We start from the raw sequence: 21,209 nt of genomic DNA on the forward strand, positions 1-21,209 counted from the left end.
CAGGCTTGCTCTCATGGTCGGTGGTCGGCTCGTAGGCTTACCACTTCTGAGTATGTCACTCCGCCTTTCTGAACGGCATGTTTTGTATGAAGCTGACAGACAGTTCCCTGCAGGCGGCTTATCCTACAAAGACGTCTATTATCCCAGCCAAACGGTCTCTGTCGTCGGAGGGATCGCTCCTCTCCACGATTCAGTCGTCGCATTAGAAAAGGCCAGTTACGGTGGCCAGCAACCCACTTTCTAAGAAGCAAGCATAAACACAATGCTCATAAGCTCGACTAACAGCATCCTCACCGACCCAAAGTTTGTCACGAGCGTTGCTGCGATATCTTCAGGTTGCCGGGGGCCCGACTGCAAATCTTTGTTCCTGCCTGGAGGCTTGGAACTGGTCCTCAGGGCGGACGGGACGCCTCTGTTTGACGGCAAAGAACCGGATGACCCTGTCATCATTGTCCACGATGCTCCAGGTTACCAGATAGAGTTCTCGTCGCAGGGCTTTACGTTCAATACCGCTGTCGACTGTCAAGTCTATGGCCTGCCCATCTCTGCCCTTTATGCCTGTGTGGCAGGTCGTAACAACACAATATTTAGCGGTAAGTTAGAAAAAAAAAATGATGCTATTGATTTAGCCTTCAGGGTTTCTAACACTCTGATAATGCGGTAGGGTTCGCAATCTATTCCTTCGACTTGATGAGTAGCGGCGCTTGTCAATCGGACGTGTCATGGACAAAGGATCTCCAAGCGTCTGTCGCCGTGAACATCTATCAGCGAACGTCGACCGTCGCATACGACCGGTTTAACTTTTCGATTCTGAGTGTCGAATCCTTGGGGCCTGCGAAGGTGGCCAGTGACGAAGACTCGGTTGCCGACTTACAAAAGCTTTTCTCCATCATGTACCCTCAGTTGACGACCATCCTCGAGGACATTGAGACGTCAATTGTCAAGTTTGACTCGTCCCAGGCGTGGACGGACCTCGCCTATTTGGCCTCTGTGTACTGCCTCCAGGCCGAGATCACCGCGGCCGAGCTGTTCCTCAATCACGGCTACCCCAGCTGGATCAACGGCCAAAGGGACATCTTGGAAGGATTCCTGGCCATCCCGGTCCAGTTCGGGACTCTTCTGCTGCAGGAGATCGACAAGTCTGTTCTCCTTACAGGCGGCTTGACCACGACGGCATCATTCGCCCGAGTCTCTTTCCGCGTGAGATCGGAACCCTGGACCCTCATCATGTTTACGTCCGTCGTATCCGGCCTGGTTATATGTGCCGTCTTGCCCCTGGTGTACGCTCACTGGGCGGCGGCACGGCGCAATGCTGAACCCGAGCCCTCCCCAACGCTTCGCGCCGCCTTTGCAAACGGGAACCCGTTCGACACGTCGCCCCCAGACACGTGGCGGTCCCTGACCAGCTGCCTGTTCGGCTGCTGCCATCGCAATCGCGGAAAATACTCCACCGCCCTTCAAAGCCCGACGCTGGGCGGCGGCGGGATTAGCACTCACGTGGTTGCGCGGAGAGTCACCGACAAGGTCCTAATCGCCGTCGACAGAGACCAACATAAGCTGGATCACAGTAGTGAAGGTTTTGTGCCGGGCTGGGAGAAAGGCGGCATTGGTTCCTGGCCTGTTGGGTCGCCGCCTTGAAAAGAGGGGCCGCGGGCCGCGGGCCGCAGGCTAGATGAACTATACGTCTGTGAAATACGCCAAGACGCTAGTAATTATGGCTATAAAAGCAGCCTCCCCGACCAGATAGATTGAGAAGAGTCCAAGACACTTTTACACTTCATTTCACAGGTCTTTTTTTGTTGTCTGAGCCTTGCTGGTATTTACTACATATTTTTCTTTCTTTCTCTGGTTTGGCAGCTAAACATTATGATAGCTTCAGGGAGGCACTGATGCAGGCAACTTGCCGTTGGACCAAGCCGCCTTGAGAACGCATTTCTGCCGTTCAAGAGTTGAGAACCTAAATGTTCTCGTAGGGATTGCTGCTCGCGTGGACCCCCTTTGTTCTCTCAAGCAGTAGCTCGGTATGTATATAGCTACAGCTACATCGTAATTCCCGACAATGTGCTTGCAGGTTACGAAGCATATACTCGTTCTCCTGACATGGTCCAGAAATCCCTAATTGGGCCCCCTATTCCCATCCCTAAGAGGAGACTTCACCGGGCCTGTTCCGTAGATATATGCACGTACGAATCATTGGAGCACTCTTCGTCCCATATATCCTATGGTCCGCATTACCGCCAGTCTTCCCTGTCCAGAAGTGCAAGTTCCCAGTTCCGTTGAAACCAACAATTTTGCATCCTGCATGCGCGTCAAAGCCTGTTGTCTGCACAATGAGTCCCGTTTCGCGCAGCGATCCTGGCCGTTCGCATACGTTGGCCTAAACGGTTGGTTTTCTCGCACACGGCCTCAGACTAATCGACTCTTCCCACTGAACATATATCACAGGTTGAAGCAGGCAACTGCTCGAGATCAATTGATACTTAACTCCAATACTGGATCTTGTTTCCATGCTTTGTCTGTCACGCCACCCGAACAAGCGCATGACCCACGAACCTATCGTATACGAGCGTATCGCGCACACATCGCCTTTGCGAGATGCAAACAATGCGAGGCCTCGCAAAGTTGGGTTCGCACACAATGAGTGCGCTGATAGCTGCGTGGCATTTCCTGCAATCCGCCGATAATGACAGGTTTTCTCTCGCAGAACTGGCCACGGCAGGGTAAGCCAGACAAGAAGCAATGGACTACGCGTCCCCTTTCGGCCATTTCCTCTGGACCATCATATACTGGGGCGCCGGTAACCGCTATTTTGCCTTGGGAGGTTCAAAGCCAGCGTACAGGGAAGAAAATGCTGCCGAACATCGCAATGCATCGTCTCGCAAAAGTTGATTATCACAATGCGTACTGATGAGATAGAACTGCGGGAGAAGTAACGAGATGAGATTGCATATAAACTCCTCGGCGAGCGTCAGGAAGCCACCTGGGTCCCTCGATTCTTTTACGATTCTTTTTGTTCTTCGACTATGCCTTGTATCTTCAGCCGCTGCTACAAACGGTGCAAGTTGGCATTTCTCCAGGTGAAAGGATTTGGGGTGCTTTCCACAGTCTGTTGAAGTTGTTGCCTCGTTGAAATTGCTCTTCTTCCTCCCCCGGGCGTTTGTGGAGATTTCGGAGCACAAAACAGTTGCTGTGTTTGTTCAGTCGGTGGCAGGGTTCTGTGCCCATAACTATCCAGACCCAGCGCATTGCCGAGCGCGCACTCACTCAGCTCTCTCTGAAATACAAGCTTCCCTGATTCCAAGGATAAAAGACTGCCGTAACATTTGAAAAACCACCTCATAAAGCGGTACGTGACGGCTACGGCGCTTCTTCGTCGAACAGACTGCTCGGGAATCACTTGAGGACTAATTCACACCTGGCAGTGGATGTCCAATGTCCAACTTTGCTAAAAAGATAAGCTGGCTCTCACAGATGGGCACCTCTTCAATGTTATTGCCATATTTGCACGACACATCTTCCACGCTTGAACGGCTACTCCGCAAGCCAAACAATCCTGCCGAGACGGAGGACGCAAAGCGCCAACTAGAGCTAATGGAGTATCTCAACGCCGTGGAGGCTATTGTTGGTGACAGACTTCAAGGCGAGCAGGATCATGCCGGCCATAGAGCTAGACTCTGATGTGCTGATCAATCAAGGACTGTAGAGTCAGGCGTTGATATCGTGGAGATCAGAAAGTTTGCGGCTCAAGCCCTCACAACGGATATCACAGTGACAAGCCTCCCCTGGTGCGCCAGGTAACAGAAAAATGGCCCGCCAAGATATCTGGATCGAGTTGTAGTAGTACAAATTGACATTTTGGAATAGACTTCTAGCGTCGTATCCTATCTCTGACAAATGATCAAGCTCGGTGGGCAATTTCCCATGGCAGTTTCTTAGTGGACCCGTTAACTGGAATTCGCCATATCGTCTCAACGCATACTGTCTTTCTGTCTTAATGGATTCGAGCTGGTGGGCGGTCTTTGCGGGTTATGATGGAGGAGTGTGCCCTGCATAGCACGACCAGAGAAAGGCCCTTGTTGGGAAGGGAGTGAATGTTGTTGGTGATACGGGCCCTGAGGACTGTCTGTCGCCGCATATTGATATTGCGGTTGGTGTTGGTGGTTGTTTTGAAAGATATTGTAGACCACATCACTGGCTATTCTCGGGGTCGTGAAATCGTAAAGATATCTAACATTACTATTTGCAGGACCTGACGGCCAGGAAGGTGTTTGAAAGACATAAGGTGACCAGGGCGACTGATCTGGATTTGGGGTCTGCGAAAAGTTTGGTTCCCCTATTGGATTTGACAGGGACATCTGTCCACCTGGCTGCACTTGCGGATCCGGTACCAGTGAAGGGCACTCCAAATCTTGCAGGTCGACACCGGAGTCGGTTACAAAGCCGGGGTCTGCAGGAGGTCCTTGGAGCATGGCGTGAAACTCAGGGCTTGCTTCATATTGCGCTGGAGGTTGAGGCAGGGTCGAGGGTTGACGGGATGCACTTTCGATTGTAGCGAAGCTTCCCTGCTGCGATTGAGTGCCTGATCCACCAATGTTCAGGAATCGTCTATGAGTGTCGTCCACAAAACCCATGAAGTCACCGATCAACTGGCCAGCTACTTCTTGGCCGACACGCGCTGTAATCAGACTCCGTGCTGATGGAGAACGCCGCAGTCTCTGTATCAGAAACGTATTGTATCGTGTGTCTGCAGCTTCCGCTTCGAAATAAGGTGAAGGAATTTCGGTGACTTGCGGGAAACAGGTCTTATAAACCTCCTCCCAATAAACCTTTTCGTTGTTGTTGGCCTTGTTTTTCTTCATCGTTTTGTCACGAAGTCTGGTTCTTTGATCGTCGTCAAACCCATCGGCAAAATCTCGCTGTCGCTGCTCGATCGGGACGAATGCACACGCCTCTAGAGCTCTGCGGTGTTCTTGCTTCTCCTTGTCACTTCCAAGTCTTGTGCCGCATCTGTCGCAGAGAAAGATATAGTGTTTCTGATGTAGATGCTGCTTGAGACGATTCATGTCTGGCCAGCCATGGGTGCTACACGCCCTTTGCGATGTGTAGCGATGCGGAGCGTATTTAAAGTAGGGACAAGCATATATTTGTCTCGACTTGGTTTCCATTGACCTATCATTCTGAGAGGAAGGGTTCGGTCGTTTATGCGGTGGACGACGCTCAAGGTCATCGTCGCCGTCGTCACCCGGGGGCCCGTCGGGTGCCTGCTTTCTCTTCCCAAGGCTATCTGAATGAGGGTACCGAGCTGAGTTGGAGCCGTTGCCTCTGGTTGAATTGCTGCCTCTGCCGTTGGTTTCAGGACAGGGCTGTGATACTGCACAAACCACTGAAAAAGAGTCGTGGCGCATGCTCAGTATCATACGGTCAAGCCACGAGGATCGATGCTGAGATAGAGCACCTTCGTGGCCAAATGTCGCTTCAGCCCCTGCCATGAGGAGTAGACTAATCGTGGAAAGATCGGAGCTCAATATAGCATGGTGCAATGGGGTAAGATTGAAGCGGCCTGCGACTGTCATCAATTTGCCGCGAGCAAGAAGGCGAGAAGTGATGTCTGCTTTATCTTGAGACCATATTTGAGGTGAAGATGCTTGATTTGCCGGACACTTTGCGCCCACGTTTGCACCATACTTCAGTAATACCTGAACAACTCCTGCATTGCCTGCTGTGGCGGCCAGGGAAACTGGAGTTGTCCCACTTCGATGGTCATTCACGTCAGCGCCTGCATCGAGGAGCAGCCTGACTATCAGCGCATCTCCGGCTGCAACTGCCCACATCAGTGGTGAATATCCGTATTTTGGGTCCACGGAATGTAAATCTGCATCATAATGGATGAGGAGTTTACAAATCTCCAGGTTCCCGGCCTCACATGCAAGCGACAATGGTGTTCTGCCTTCCGCGTCGATTTGATCAATAAGCTGTTTCAGATTTGAATAGTTTTTGACAGTCTCAGCCCATGGTGATGCTGCCGCTTTAGGGTTCTCTTGGGGTTCATCATGAGAATGACGACCTTTCAACGCGATTTTCAAGCTCTGTAGCCATACGCGGAGCAATCGTGACAAGTTGTAGTACGACGCAATATGCAAGAGAGACGATGATCGGTAAAGCTGCACTCCTTTCCCCACCAATACCAAGGCCCGAGACCAGGAGAGAAGCAATTCCTCCGAAGGAAAGGGGAAGGATTGTGTCCAGAGCTCCCCAGAAGCTGCGCTGACATCTGCAATCTGCAGATGTTTGAGCCAGAATGTTGAACAATAGTCCAAGAATGGGAAAGCACTATTCAGGTTCTGTTCGTCAGTCTCCGTATGGCTGTAAACCTCCTGATACCAGCCACAGTACGCAAGGCAGATACGAGAAAAGTGCAAATTTTGGACGGCTCCGGCTTCCGCCCCTGACCTGTGGCTCGAGTGTATGGTGAAAAACTCAGATTCGATCAAAAAGTCCTGTACACTTGAGTGTAGTAGATGAACCTCGAAGTGGTTCGCTGTCGACCAGGTTTTGGAGATACGGCCATATTTGCTGCAAATGATTTTGACCAGCCCCCAAGTACAGTCAACAAAAGTCGTGGCGAGCTTGGGAACTGAATCACAGTAGAGCTGCTCTGCATCAAGTGACCGTTCTTGGATTTCATAGCCGTGGAAACGTTTATTGTTCGCAAACGAAAGCGCTGCACCAATCTCTTGGACCGAGAGAGGTCGTCTTGCAAAAAGCACCCAAGATAATATTTGGGAAACCTGGAGTTGAATTTGTTGCTTTTCTCCATAGATGTTTCTAAGGATTCTTTGGTACACACTAGTCAGATCAGTCGGTAAGCTTCTGAGGATATGTATAATGTCTGAACTGTCTTTAGTTTCGTTGCAGACGATGTGTAGAGCCAGAGAAACCCATAAAAAGATCCCAGCGGCCTTTTCAAGGATGATATTGAGAACTTCATCTTTGAAGCGCGAGAAGGAATTCCCGCTCTTTGCGTCGCTGATTTCGATTTGGGCCTCAGTGAAATTGACAATGTCCTCTGCGTTCTCTTGATCAACAAAAACCCTCAGGTCGTCCTCGCTGCAAGAGAACGTATTTCGCGAGGAGACGCAGATGCGTAAATGACTTGGTGGTGCTTGGCCTAGTGCTTGGCGCAGAAACTCTAGGATGCTCGTGATTTCGTCTTTTGCGCATTCATCCAATGCGTCAATGACGATATAGATTGGATGGTGTTGGCCTATGTCGGACAAAAGAAGGTTGAGCTGATCGACCAAAAGAGAGGGCTCGTTCACCCACTTTCCTCGTAACTGGCTGGCGAAATGCAATGCAGCTGAATCCAGGATATCATGCTCACAAGGGAGAAGTTTTGCTTGATTCCAAAGTTGATGCAACAAAGCGCGGTAGAACTCAGGAACTGATCGCCCGGTCCCGTCTGTGAAAGGGTCAAAAAAGTATGAAGCTATGAGGACTGGGGCTTTATCGGCGTCCGGAAAATTCCCATGATCCAGAATATGTTTCATCAATGTCGACTTCCCAGAGCCTGCTTTTCCATTGATCCAGAGGATCCCTCTGTGACCCTTTTGGAACCATTGTTCGACGACCGAATTCTTGCAAAGCCAAGAGAAGGTACCGTTAGCTGGCGGAGCAATGCGTTGACGACCATCTTCAACTTGAAGGAGTGTCTGAAGGAGTGCCCGAGGATCTGCAATGCATGAGTCATTTTGTTTGGAACATAATCATTGGAAGCTGTTACCAGTATCATCGTTTCCGGGTGATTTTGTGCCGTGAAGATAGAAAGGGAATGTCAGACTTTTGACTGCTCCAAGGACACGACGGTAATTGACGGGCTTAGCAGAGAGAGACTCCCATATGCTCTTTTGGACATCCATTAGACATTCCAACCAGCCTAGGAAGCGAGTACATACCAGGTGATTACCGTGTATCGGAGTACTATTGAAACCTTGGCAAGTAGTGTCCTCTTTCATGACGACATTAGCCATCTTAGAATCAGGGAGACTCGAACTATTAGGTTCGAGATCAGGAGTGTCCACTTCTTCAAAGAAAGATATCAAATTGATATGCGAGGTATTTGCGTTGACACAATCCCAGAAGTTTGTCGTGATTGACTGAGCAGATGGCAGGATGTCGTAAAGCCTTTTTTCCAGGGTACCAAAGTCCGCGTCCCTGTCACAGAGCTTGAGGAACTTCCAGATGGCTCGGTCGGGACGCTCGTTGACCCAATGGGGAGTACCGATGAAGACTATGCCTTTCGTATGCTGGGCGAAGTTGCGGGCTTGCACATCGCGGGAAGCTAGGTCGTCCGCACGTGTTTGTGAGCAAATCAATGCCTGTTTGACAATGAGACCTCCTAGACTATGGGCGATGAAGACCAGCGGGCGGTCAAGCTGAAGATAAAATTAGCCATCGATCCCAGGAGAAAAGAACAGTTGAAACTAAAAGAGGGGCAAGTCCTCGTGGGCCCCGGTAGGCGTTGGATCAGGCCAATGTAGACAGTTCTCAATTTTTGGCAGGGGAAACAGAATATTTTTCGTTTTCACGCCATTGGCAATCGCCGACGGAAATCGTACGGGATAGAGGAAGTTGTTGCCTGAGCCCGCGAGCAGGGTAGGTCCAAAAGGATGAACGACGAAAGCTTGTGCCACAACAATGGAAAGGGACTGACAGTATTGTCGGCACTTCGTGATTGGTAAAGGGCCTCCAGCAGGCGATGGCCCTGCTTCTCGATTGGATCAGTGCCCCTGAGGGCGAAGTCGTAACCGAAGGTGAAAATCCTGGCGCCAGGCAAGTCGCGAGGAAGCAACAGTGATAACCACGAGGAAGCCTGGGCGCTCAGTCCATGGACAGCAATTATGTCAACAACTGCCTCCGTGGTATCTGGTGCATGGAGCATGTTTAGTTTGGGTTCCGCCGACATGATGAAGAAATTCTCACACACAAATTTTCGAATTGCCAGAATATCAAGGTCGAAAATTTGGCAAGGGTGGCAAGGAGTAATATCTGATTTAGCAAAAAGTCCCCTTGACAGTGGACGCCAAAGAGACCCAAACTATGAACACAGACCACGGAGAATGAAAGGAGAAATGCAAAGAGGACTGATGTATTACAAGTGCCAACTGTGATATCGCCAACGTGCGGCGACTTGCATCCGCGGCACGAGGCGAGCTCCAAGTATTGCGAGCTCTGGCATTGCGAGCCCACGCATTGTTTTGCCGTGTAATTGTGAGGGATGCATGGGGCTCTAATGCAAGGCAACGAGACCAAAATCGATCGAAACAGCCAGCAGCAGTCACCTTTGGCTTTTAAGCTTCGCAGCCAGGGCTTCGGCCTAGAGAGAGGTCCGCCCGGCTGCGAACCAGGGCGTTTCCCGGATCTAAGGACCTAGCGAACATCGTGGAAGCACAGCCCAGTCATCGTCAATGGTAGGCGCACAGCTCGTGTTCTCGATGGCGCATGACATTGCCTGGCGGCCACATATGTCATTAAAGGAATGTACCCTGCTCGGCTACAGGGATTCGCATGTCGCTGCCTTTGAAGGCTGACAAGCCTGGAAGATATGGGCTCAAGAATCTGCCTGACGAGGCGTCGAGCTTTGAATTGTCAAGGTGTGCTTTGGCCCTTGCGACTGAAAGGTCGAATCGGCGTCATCTAGTCCCTAGAGCATGTTGAATCATGGCGATATCATCTGTGGCGATGCAGGATGTGCTAGAAGAAGGCAAAAGAAGACGACGAGACGGGGAAATGAAAGAAAGATGATGGTGAAAGGGTATTTTCAGAGGTTGCGATGGGTTTGAGTGCAATTGCCAAGAAAGAAGCCTCACTAGCCAGGGAAAAGCCGGAAGGGGCGAAGGGCAAGAACGGGCACATGGTGCATCTGCAGCTTCCTTCAGGCTTCAGCCTCGTCACCGCACCATCTTCGTCTTTTCCGCAGTCTCAGCGCACGATATGCACCCTATTCAAATTCCCTATACCACGCACATCCCGAGGAGCTACCCTCAAAACTCGCGACCAAGGACGCGATTGAGAACTTGGTCGGCCTCGCAGATCCAGCTGGATGGTGATTTCCGTCGGAATGCCTTCTTCAAACTCTCCCTAGGTCAAAGCTGTGGCGCCCATCAACCCAGGCTGGTGAGGCTACGAGTATGACGACTTCCGGCTCGACGTGAAGCAATAACAGTGGAAGTGCTTCGCATATCCTTGCCCACAATCACCACGATTCCTAAGTCTGGCAAGCTCGCCAGCCTCACGAACATGAGCTTGCCCCTCAGGCCATCAACTCTGGTGGTTTCGACGGTCATCAACTCACAACGGTACGCGAGGCCCTCATTTGCCCAGAATCTTGTCAGCCTCGCCCAAAATCTGATCGAGGGACGACACAGTCTTCCACAAACTTCAAGCTTGACGATCTGTTGAAGTATTAAGCTCTCAGCAATTCCATGCATTTGTCTGTCTATCTATTGAAGGGCTCCCTAGCAGTTGATACATGAACTACCTAAGGAGTGGAAGATTTCTCAACCTTTAATCTAGTCTGGCCTATGATAACGGCGCGAACCTTGTTATCCCTTATGCTGGAACAGTTTCAACTACGGGGATAGCGACTCCTAACCAGCCAGTCCCCGCGCTTTGTGAAGCGTGGGCAAATCCCTATAGCAGCTCTCGCAATCTTGATGAATTTATCTATCACGTCATAATCAAAATCCACTCTCTTATCTTTGCTCCTTCTGCCTCGCACAAGGAGCCATAACCTCGGCTTCCCTCAATGGCTCCTTTTTCAGCTGCGCCACGATTTCAGCCAGCAGGTGAGCAGTTTGGCTCTAATTCTTGGCCAGGTCTAGAACGCACCTCCACGGAATCCCAATTCGCCCAAGTTCGTTTGACAAACAGAGGACCAATGCTTTCACGACTGCATTCGCTGCGGTCGCGGCCTTGATTGCTGCCACAAAAACTTTCGAGCGCCTAACGGGAATTCCTGCAGAGTGGTTTCTGTAGCGGATTCTTCCAAACATCAGATCCCGTCTCTTCACAGATGGGGGCGTTTGATTGAAGATTTTCTCTCGCATACATTATGTGCGGCAAGGTTTTCGATATGGCTGCGTATGAAAACTTCTGTGAAGAATGAACACGAGAGCTGAAAGTTCGGTCCCGTCCACATCCCTGTCAAGAGACGATCTCTCTCGCTCTGGTCCCTGTGCTTAATGCACGGCGGCATTGGCGTCGCTCTTGCCACGCGCTCATCAACCTCGCTCCTTGCCCAACCTCTTTCATGAGGACGTTGCGCGGATGGAATTGTTATCCACTTTCCGTTGAGTTCATTCGCTTGTGCTCGGTGCTCATATGGAAGCTCTGAAAACACCGTTGCGGCGGACCTCTTGGATTTCCAAGAGGTAGTCCTAAACATGCTTTTCGCACAGATGGCCATTGGAAAAGGGTTAAAGGGCGTTGGCCAGACTTTTGACGTGGCCATAACGGCTCGACCCTGAATTGTTACGAGCTGATTCAACGCAAAGCCTCTATTCCGAAATCATTCATTATTAACGCCGAAATAGCAGTGCAAGAAACATTGATAAGAGGGACTCTACCCGGCCAGCCTGACGGAATGTGGTGACGCTCTTCATGTTTCTGACTGAACAGAGAGCCTGATTCTAGTCACAGCAAACCCTGTATCGCAAAATGATGGCTATCGTGAGAGAATTCGATAGATCATTCCAGTCCAAGTACCTGGCTGCGAAAGCATTTCGACTTCCCTATTGGGACTGCTTTCGCCCCCGCGACGTCAACGCAAAGTTTCCAGGTATCAAGTTGAAAGGAAACCGCACAAGGCACGACTACGACTTTCGCATGCCAGACATTCTCAATGTGAAGGAAGTCATGGTCCGACTGCCTCCTTATGATAAATTGGAAATCCGGAACAATCCCCTCTACAACTTCAAGTTCACTGACAGACAGAATTTGGATCAGGATTGGGCCAGGGCTGGACTGAGGGTAAGTGCCCTTTTGTTACAGCCCTTTGAGACTTCAATCAACTAAATTGAGCGACGTTCTGAACGGTGGGCGTGAGGGTAGAGCCTCGATGATGCTCGACATTTTAAACCCCCATTCCACTCGATACCCGCGGCTTGGGGATGTTGCCTCAGACTTAGTCCTGCGTGAGGGAGATTTGACACAGACAAGACTTTCCAGGGGGACGTCGAGGATATTGCCCGGAGAAGGAGGTGGTAGACCCGCGAGTTATGGCTCGATTGAAGCTCTGCACGCTAACTATCACACCCTCGTCGGCGGTGCCAATGGTCATATGTCGAGTCCCTCGATCGCAGCCTTCGATCCTGTTTTCTGGCTTCATCATTGGTAAGCCGCCCCGTATGCAAGGGCCATTTGCAAGCACTTAACGTATAGTCACAGCAACGTCGACCGCATCTTCGCCATCTGGCAGGCTCTCCATCCAAAGGCCTGGTTCCCGCCACCGGCCAGGGACTCAAGAGGCAGGCGCTTAAGGCCAGAGAATGAAAAGGACTTATTGCCTTTCTACAAATTTATGTGTGAGTTGGGCCCGATATACTACGATTCCGACTGGTCCAGGAATATAGAGAAGTTCGGCTATACATATCCCGACCTGGACCGCCTCAGCGACCCAGATCGATCTGGAGCAGAGTGTACTACAGGTACATCTGGAGCATTCGGAGTGCTTCGAGCCGCAAATTCTCCACGCCACCCGCAGACATGATGCCACTCAACCTCAACCGGGCCCAGGTTTTCCAGTACCCTGAGACGAATTCGAGGACTGCTGCTACAGAGTCTCTTCATCCTGTGACACGAATCATTTTCAAGCGAGTCGCGTCGTCCGCCCCAGACAGCCAAACAACAGAGCAGCTCGCCGCGCAAGACAGGGGCTTTATGCCTGCCCCCGACAATGAGATCGATCCCTACTTTGACCGGGAGTGGTACATTGACAACGTTGTGAAAAGGTTGCCCCCCCTTTCACTTCCCTGTCCCCGTTCGCTGTAACCCCCCTGGCTCTCTTTCCAAACATGAAAACCCGAGTACCCAATTAACATGCCACGTTTCTTAGGAACGCCTTCAACGGCCCCTTCATCATATACTTCTTCCTCTGTCCCAAATCAAGATTCCCCGACAACCCGGCCGAGTACGCGGTCAGCCCTTACCTCGCCGGTATCAACCACGTATTCGCCGCGCCGCGCGAAGTCTGCGACAACTGCGGCCAACAAGATGCCGCAGGGGTTTTGGCGTCCGACACGGTCCCGATTACGCCGTTGCTACTCGGCTACATGGTCAACGGAACGCTGGAGAGCATGCGGGCCGAGCATGTGTGCCCGTTCTTGGTGAAATACTTGCGCTGGAGGGTCGTCTACGTAAGTCCCCCATCTCCTCTGCGCGTTGTCGCGCTTGAAGGAAAGAAGTGTGAACCGGTGGTGCGCGGGGGTGGGTGGATTTTTTCGCGTTCATGCGCCATCTTGAGGAGTAGATCTCTTTCGTCGAGTATGAGTGAGCGGTTACCTGGGTAATCGTGCAATTATCAAGGTATCGTATACCGAATCAAACGGCGGAGTTCCTCGTAAGGCCCTATGTTCGCTTCCTCACTATTCACCCATCATTGCACCCGTCGGTAGCTAAGCTGTGCCGCGAGACGCGAAAGAGAGTATATCGAGGCTGAGGCACTCGATTCACAAACCATCTCAGTGCACCTGCTGCAGTCTTCACGGGTGGGCATGCCTCGTTTATTGTACGATCGATAGGAATGCTTACAGCTAACAGCAGAGACAACGTGGCGATCGGCAACGTGTCCACACATGACGTGCTACCTATGCAGAGGTCTTTGAGAAGAATGGTGCAGAGAAATGGGTTTAATATGAGGGATAAATCGTACCAGTTGCATGCATAGACGGTGAATGTAGTAGTTTCACCTCAATAGCACTGCGTTTTGCCGGGGGACATTCGCTTTTGTCGTTGTCAGCTTGTGCATTGTGAGGGGCTCGCTGAGAATTGGTATTTGCCGATGGGCGTTGAGGGAGGGATCCGAGGTCTTCGCCTATGTGAGTGCTATACGGGCAATTTCCTCCACAGGATTCACACAGAGACAATCCCATTTCTCACGGCTGCGACAAAGCCCATGGTGTGATTTAGTAGGAGTGTATCATTCAAGTCAACGGGGTTAATCTCCGACTATTCAAAGGTGGTCCAGTCCGTACCCCTCTTTGCGACGTTGATGTGGCTTTCGCCGTTGCCTTAGGGGTCCTCTCCTCTGATATCGTAATAGCGACGGAAGATTGGGTAGTATTGTCCAACGACATACAGCGCGTTAGGAGCCGGACCTGCTCGCTTTCGGTTCGCGCAGAGACTTGGTTTGCGAAGTTCCGTGCCAGAACAAGATACTGCCTTTGACCGACAGTCTGAGTCGACGATTGTAAATTGTAGCATAGCTCCCTTGCTGGTAAACATTAGCATATTGAAGTCTCTCTTCATGCGCCTCGAAAGACCTCAGGAAATAAGTAAGGTAGATCCAATACATACAAGGAGTCCGCAACACGTGAAGGTGTGGTCTCTTTGTGCGGTGCCTTGGACCGCCTAACAATCACCATTGATCTCTTTGATGGCCTTGTTTCGGACAAACCCAAGACAAAACACCATTGTCAAGTTGACCGACCTCCATAACAAAGTCCTTTGCGCCAGCTCTTGCTGTATATAGCCGCTGTGCACACCAGCAGACCTACACTACACCACCTCCAAACTCACTATTCAGGATGGCGGGAGCTCGAGAGATACCAGTCTTCATCGTCACGCCGCCTTCAGAGGATGGACCGACATCGACCGTCAGCATAATGATGACGCGACATTGGGGGCTCTGGGCCAGCGGAGCCCTGCGAAAGCTAGACCGAACAAATGCAAAAGGGGAGAACTACTGGACCAGCGGTGACGATGACATCGAGCTGGTCGAGTTGTTGCCCCGGAACGACCCGCCTGCCGGTAAGTTGTCCATCGAATCAGTTGGTGGTAGACATATCGCTGAAGGGAAACACAGACCGATTGCAGCCCACGATAGACCTTTTGCAACGGCTCCTGTCAACAAAGGAATCCTCGAAAGGCGCCAGGGCACCAAAGAGCGAGGACGAGATCGAATTAGAGAGGCTCCGCAAGAGCAATTCGTCAACAACAACGGTGACCACAGTTCAGTCTCCGAATCAGAGAGGCTGATTTTTTGCAAGAATCATTTAGCAGTCCTGGAATCCATCAAGTTTCGAGGTGAGATGATGCACGCATTTGAGAAAGAGTGCAAGAAGCCATGGTTCAATGCAGACGAGTTTGAAGATGACCTCCCACCGCTTCTTCCGCCTACAAGGCATATTCGAATAAAGGCAGAGGAGTTACTGAAGGAATTTGCCGAAAACCCAATTGCAGATGTCAGAGATTTGCTTGTAGCAGGAAGGCAACGCAAGACAAGTGTCTGTAAGGCGTGGCATGGGGTACCGGAAATCCATGAACAAGAAAATGGTCGCAGTCCGTTGTTTGAGCCTATCGTTGACCTGGTTACTGTAGGAGGCATGGATGATTGGAAAGACGACAACTGTCAGGCTTGGGAGGATATAATGGCTTAGGGATGCGCTACCGATGGCGGTAGAGATTTGTGTCTCGACAAGAGCCCAAGAGAGTATTACAGGAAATTGGCGAGATGCATTCCGTCTATAGAGCAACATAGGTAGAAACAAAGAAGAGTGATTGATTCATTGATTGATTGGAGCGAGTACATAACACTTGGTTGACACGTGACTAGCACGTGATCGGTAGGATCACAATGCAAGGTTACGTCATGAATTGGACGCGTCAAGTCGCGTCTCGCCGTGCTTCTCTCACTTCTCTCCCTTCAATATCTACATAACCTTTTCTCTGTGAACAGGCGGCAAAAAGACCCGAATGGCACCCTCTGCAGTCGAAATAGACAGTCAGTCTCCGCCTAGAGATTCGATGGGCTTTCTCCGCGAGAATGTCAATGCCCTAAAAAACGCACCCAACGGATCCGCTACGACACCATCACCCGAAGGCGTGATTCAAACTGTTTCGACAACGACAACACCTCATGAAGAATATCAATACCTCGATCTAATCCGGGATATCCTATCCCGTGGCGAACATCGACCAGACCGAACAGGTACAGGTACACTCTCGCTCTTCGCTCCCCCTCAGCTGCACTTCAGCTTGTCACGCCCCGACCCTGCTTCACCAACCGCCGAAAGAATACCCATCCTCCCTCTCCTCACCACCAAACGCGTCTTTCTTCGAGCCGTTACCACCGAGTTGCTGTGGTTTGTATCGGGCTGCACAACCTCGAAACCTCTCTCTCAAGCAGGTATCCACATCTGGGACGGTAATGGGTCGCGAGAATTCCTCGATAAATTGGGATTCGTCGATCGCGAGGATGGAGACCTCGGCCCTGTCTACGGATTTCAATGGCGCTATTTTGGTGCAGAATACAAGGATTGCCATACAGATTACACAGGCAAAGGAGTGGACCAGATCAAAGAGGTGGTGCGAAAACTGAAGACCAATCCATACGATAGACGAATTATACTGAGCGCGTGGAACGTGGCCGACCTGTCTAAGATGGCACTGCCGCCTTGTCACATGTTTGCGCAGTTTTATGTCAGTTACCCTGACGCAGTGCGAGGGGAGGCGGCTGTCAGGCAGCTCAGCAACGGATCGGTAGAGATCAGGGGAGACAAGCAGAAAGCAAAGGGTCACCTATCTTGTGTCCTGTACCAGCGCTCCTGCGACATCGGACTCGGAGTGCCCTTCAACATCGCCTCATATGCGCTGCTAACACACATGCTGGCTCACGCGTGCGATCTCGTGCCGGGAGAGCTCATCCATACAATGGGCGATGCCCATGTATATCTCGATCATATTGACGCCTTGAGGGAGCAATTACTGCGTGAGCCACGTGAATTTCCAACATTGAATATTAAGCGTCACGATAGGGGAAGCGGAGAAATAGACGGCTGGAAAGTCGAAGAGTTGGAGGTTGTTGGATATAGACCTCACGGCGGAATAAAGATGAAGATGAGTGTATGACTACAGTGAAATGGGAATACAATGAAATGGGAACGGAACTCTGGGTGTATTCAACAAGCGTTGGGAAAACGGAAACCTTGAGGAGACAAGCAGTATGGGGATCGCGACGAATATTGGATAGATGTTCCGCGCTTCGTCTGGACATTGAAGTAAATTGTTCTCTCTCTAAGCTCGTTAGAATGTGTTGCTCAAATGCTATAACCAAACCCGCGCAGGATCGTTCGAGTCATTCCATATCCCCGTGGACGCCGCCGCTATGCAGTAAAATTTATCCTTTCTTTTCAAATCCGGTAAATGTCAGATGCTGTGATTCACTTCCCATCTTCCTTGGGACCAACCCCTCTCAGCAAGACAACGGTATTCCCGTTCGCAAGACACACTCCAAGCTTCTCCCCAAATTCCAACAGCCTGCCACCTTCGACATGGTAGACTCTTAACCGCTGCTCCTCGGTCTCGACGCGATTATTCATGTTGGCGACCTGCAGTCTCTTGGCGGCTTCATCGAGCATCCTGCCGACGGACCAGTCAGCCGAGAAGAACAGGTCGGCCTTGGGCAGTTTAGCGGTGGTGGAGGCGGCCTCAGCCTCGACGTGGAGGTAGACCCGCTTCTCAGGGACAAGCTTGTCGTCGCCCTTTGCGTTCTTTTTCAGCGTGTTGAGCGCGGCGATTTGTGCGGATTTGCTGGACGGGCTCGGTTTAGGCGTCAACGCCTCCTGTCGCTCCTTGCCCCAGGTCTTCAGCCGTCCGAAGCCGACCCGTAACTTCTCTTTATTTGATTGCATCGCGATCTCAATGGGGCGAGCACCCAGAGGCGTTAGGTTCTTGCAGTCGTGGTCCTCGCGCATGCGGTGTTTGAGGCAATATGTCCGGTTGCACTGCGGGCAGTGCACGCCCAGGTTTTGAGACGTGTTGACGAACGTCTTGCACGTCGTCTCCCCGCATTGCGTCGCGTTAATGAGATTCGGTTTACCCTGGCTTGTGCCCGATATTGAGGATTTCCCGATGCTGTTCAGTCGTCTGTTCTTCGCCCATTCACCAGCGCGGGGACACTTGTGAGCAGTCTCGCTCCGATGGTCGAGACAGAAGGTGTGGCGGCATGACTCGCACCGGAAAGGGAGGAAGTCGAGCTGGTGGCAGTAGGCAAATTCGCAGTGGGCGCCGATGGCCTCGACGTCTCGATCCATGGCGGTGTATGATGCCTCGGGGGGAGTGGTTGAGGCAGACATTGTGGACGACCAACAACGAACGTTTATACGACAAATACTATGAGTGATCTTGGCAATATAGTCCGTCGCCACCGCGGCAGGCGGAGGAAAGATTCGTTACTGACAAAAGATGAGGCTGAGATGAGAGACGATGAGGCTGGAAGATTCGGGATTCTGCGCAAGAATTCCCCGCGCCGAGGCTGAGTTCAGCCTTACCTCAGCCTTGCCTTCACGTTTGTCAGCCTTGTGGCAAACTTGCTTCCACCACACTCTGTAAATTCGCATCTTGGCGACGGTCCTCTCTTTACTATTACAGTGTCGCTAAGCGGATTCACCTCACAATGAAGCAATATACCACGGGGATCACACAAAAACACATCTGACAATATTAGGGTGTTGAGAAGCACAAAAACTTAACATAGAACAGTCAACCTCTGGTCTGTGATAAGCGAAACTCGCCCCTTTCGGGGTTGGTTTTTCTCGGCCGGTTATACTACAAATTCTATACAGTTGAATCAATCAGTGCGGGAATTGAATTGGGGTCCTGCTGCCTGCTAACCCGTTATTGTTAGTTCGTCCTAGCAAGACCCAGATCATGTCGTCAGCTCGGTTCGAATCGAGGCCCTGATGCCTGCTAGCCCGGTGCTAGTTCGACCTGACAGGGCCTGGACTGGGTGGAGGAATCGTGGTTCGTTCGGACTCGGTATCGCCCTAGTCATGGAAGGGGTCTTTGTGTGACAGGAATTGAGCACAATAAAAACATAAAGGTAACAATTCTCGGGAAGTTTGGGTGGGACTATTTAGACCAGACCCGCGTGGTGCGCGCGAGGCTGAGATGTACATGTACAAGGAGCACACCTTCCCCATCCAACGCGGTGCAAATCAAACAAAGGCCCATATGGCAACTTCCAAGCTCGACTCGATGTCAGTCCCAAAGTAACACGGCCTTAACGGTCATGCCGCTAAGCACATCATGGGCAGCCTTCTCAATATCGTTGGCTCGATACGTCTTGATTAACTGGTCATAAGGAAACTTTCCTTGCTGATTCGCCGCCAACAATCTCGGTAGGAACTCTTGAGGATAGCAGTCTCCCTGGTTGCAGCCAATGTAGCTGCAGCCTGCGTTCGCCATCTCGAACATATTTAACGATGCTTCTGCCGAAAGCTAGGACGCACTGTCAGCTTGAAACATTGACTTGCTGTGAGGCCATGGAATCATACATCGTCAATACCCACTGTTACCACTTTTCCTTTCCTTGCAGCACTGTGGACGAGTTCCTTGATCACTTCCGGCTTCCCTGTGGTGTCTATACTGCCATCAACTCCCCGCCCGCTGGTGATATCCATAAGGACTTTCATAAGCTCAGGCCGGACTTTGGAATTGACTCCATGAGTTGCGCCGAATGAGCGGGCCAGTTCCAGTCTCGCGGGGACGATATCTATGGCGATAATCTTTTTTGGCTGTGTTTCGAGCATCTTCAGTGCCATGATCGCTGACAATCCCACAGATCCGACACCTACAACAGCAACTGCCATGTCCGAAGCTGGTTCGATCACGTTCAGCATTGCTAGTCATGTTAGTGGGAATAATGGAAAATGCCATTCGAGGGGAGTTACCTCCAGCGCCCGTCATCACTCCACAACCAAGTGCAGCCACCTTCTCAAACGGCAAGTCCTTGTCAACTTTGACCAACCCATTTTGAGACACCAAGATATGTCTCGCAAAACTGCTCTGCCCAAAGAAATGACTCATGATGGGTCTCCCGGTAGTCAGGCTCGAAAACACCTTCGACCCGTCCAGCCTCCCGACTGCCAAATTGTACTGGAACCAGAGATCGCAATAAGACGATTGCTTGCGTAGACAGTACTTGCACTCTCCGCAACAGCTGAAGACGACAACGACGTGATCCCCTTTTGCGAATTTTGTAACGTTGGATCCCATGCGCTCAACGACACCGGCACCCTCGTGGCCGAGGACAGCCGGAAACAGCTCGGGCATGGTCTTCTCCTTTGAGAAATTCAGGTCGGTGTGGCATACGCCGGTGGCCTTGATCCGAACGAGCACTTCATCTGCCCTGAGATTATCGTGGAGCTCGATCTGCTGGTACTGGAAGGGTGCTCCAGGTTTGGACACCACGATGGCGTCGGTGATCATCTCGACGGTCACACAATCGGACTTTGTGCCACTTCCTCCTATCAGACGTTTGGGGTGAATCGGAGGGGACCAGGTGCCGCAGACGAAGTCTGTCGAGCTCACGAATCCGCTACTCTCTGTTGCGGCCACACCTTGGTGGCCAAGTCATTGCATGTTTGAATACTGCCCAATTAAGCGGCTTCAAAAGATGCGTCGTATTTTCGTATTTGAGCTTGCATCAAGTGCCTTTGATCAAGTCCATCCGACGGCGCGGGTAAGATCGTTGGTGGTCTGAAGAAACAATTAAGAGGGTCACGCTTGTGCCGTGCGGGGCAGAAGATGCCTTCGAATTCAGTGTGGATTTACTTAAGAAACTTAAGTAGGATTTAGCCTTATTTATACTTAAGTAAAAATAATCATATTTATATTGTAAATACAAATATTTATATCGTAAATAATTATACTTATATTGTAAATACATATATTTATTGTAACAGAGCACTTCAGGGTTCGGCGTGCACGTGCAACAACGCACAGAGGCCTGTCCAGCAGATTGGGAATCGAGAACGCGTTTCTGGTTGATACTGACAAGACAACACCACCACCAACACCACCCAGAGGGGCAGCGGCTAGGGCTACAAACACCTAGCACAGCGGGAGCATCGACGGATAGGACAGGACTGATAAAAACACTCAGAAATTAGGTAGACGGCGCCAAAAGCCATGGAATTCATGATACTCTACTC

At 51.0% G+C, this 21,209-nt stretch overlaps 7 protein-coding genes across 7 annotated transcripts; 4 read left to right on the forward strand and 3 right to left on the reverse strand.

Annotated features, from left to right (window-relative positions):
• Positions 1-262: 262 nt before the first annotated feature.
• A1O5_10145 (uncharacterized protein) lies at positions 263-1,638 on the forward strand (the record flags this gene model as incomplete). The annotated part of the gene is made up of 2 exons (XM_007750723.1): positions 263-593; positions 665-1,638. 2 exons carry the CDS (start codon positions 263-265, stop codon positions 1,636-1,638), a joined length of 1,305 nt encoding a protein of 434 aa, XP_007748913.1.
• Positions 1,639-3,968: 2,330 nt separating this feature from the next.
• A1O5_10146 (uncharacterized protein) lies at positions 3,969-8,962 on the reverse strand (the record flags this gene model as incomplete). Its single annotated transcript, XM_007750724.1, has 4 exons — positions 3,969-7,729; positions 7,781-7,901; positions 7,953-8,432; positions 8,711-8,962. The coding sequence occupies 4 exons, from the start codon at positions 8,960-8,962 to the stop codon at positions 3,969-3,971; spliced, it is 4,614 nt and encodes a 1,537-aa protein (XP_007748914.1).
• A 2,756-nt stretch (positions 8,963-11,718) lies between these two features.
• On the forward strand, positions 11,719-13,549 carry A1O5_10147 (uncharacterized protein; the record flags this gene model as incomplete). Its single annotated transcript, XM_007750725.1, has 6 exons — positions 11,719-12,027; positions 12,104-12,390; positions 12,445-12,704; positions 12,761-12,983; positions 13,112-13,412; positions 13,526-13,549. 6 exons carry the CDS (start codon positions 11,719-11,721, stop codon positions 13,547-13,549), a joined length of 1,404 nt encoding a protein of 467 aa, XP_007748915.1.
• Positions 13,550-14,801: 1,252 nt separating this feature from the next.
• A1O5_10148 (uncharacterized protein) lies at positions 14,802-15,653 on the forward strand (the record flags this gene model as incomplete). The annotated part of the gene is made up of 2 exons (XM_007750726.1): positions 14,802-15,024; positions 15,046-15,653. The coding sequence occupies 2 exons, from the start codon at positions 14,802-14,804 to the stop codon at positions 15,651-15,653; spliced, it is 831 nt and encodes a 276-aa protein (XP_007748916.1).
• A 316-nt stretch (positions 15,654-15,969) lies between these two features.
• On the forward strand, positions 15,970-17,124 carry A1O5_10149 (thymidylate synthase; the record flags this gene model as incomplete). Its single annotated transcript, XM_007750727.1, has 1 exon — positions 15,970-17,124. The coding sequence occupies one exon, from the start codon at positions 15,970-15,972 to the stop codon at positions 17,122-17,124; it is 1,155 nt and encodes a 384-aa protein (XP_007748917.1).
• Positions 17,125-17,435: 311 nt separating this feature from the next.
• A1O5_10150 (uncharacterized protein) lies at positions 17,436-18,350 on the reverse strand (the record flags this gene model as incomplete). The annotated part of the gene is made up of 1 exon (XM_007750728.1): positions 17,436-18,350. One exon carries the CDS (start codon positions 18,348-18,350, stop codon positions 17,436-17,438), a length of 915 nt encoding a protein of 304 aa, XP_007748918.1.
• A 904-nt stretch (positions 18,351-19,254) lies between these two features.
• Positions 19,255-20,484, reverse strand: A1O5_10151 (uncharacterized protein; the record flags this gene model as incomplete). The annotated part of the gene is made up of 3 exons (XM_007750729.1): positions 19,255-19,494; positions 19,551-19,897; positions 19,947-20,484. The coding sequence occupies 3 exons, from the start codon at positions 20,482-20,484 to the stop codon at positions 19,255-19,257; spliced, it is 1,125 nt and encodes a 374-aa protein (XP_007748919.1).
• Between the last annotated feature and the right edge of the window lie 725 nt (positions 20,485-21,209).

Source organism: Cladophialophora psammophila, assembly GCF_000585535.1.
Source record: "Cladophialophora psammophila CBS 110553 chromosome Unknown aczJe-supercont1.18, whole genome shotgun sequence".
In the NCBI taxonomy this organism is placed as follows: Eukaryota; Fungi; Ascomycota; class Eurotiomycetes; order Chaetothyriales; family Herpotrichiellaceae; genus Cladophialophora; species Cladophialophora psammophila.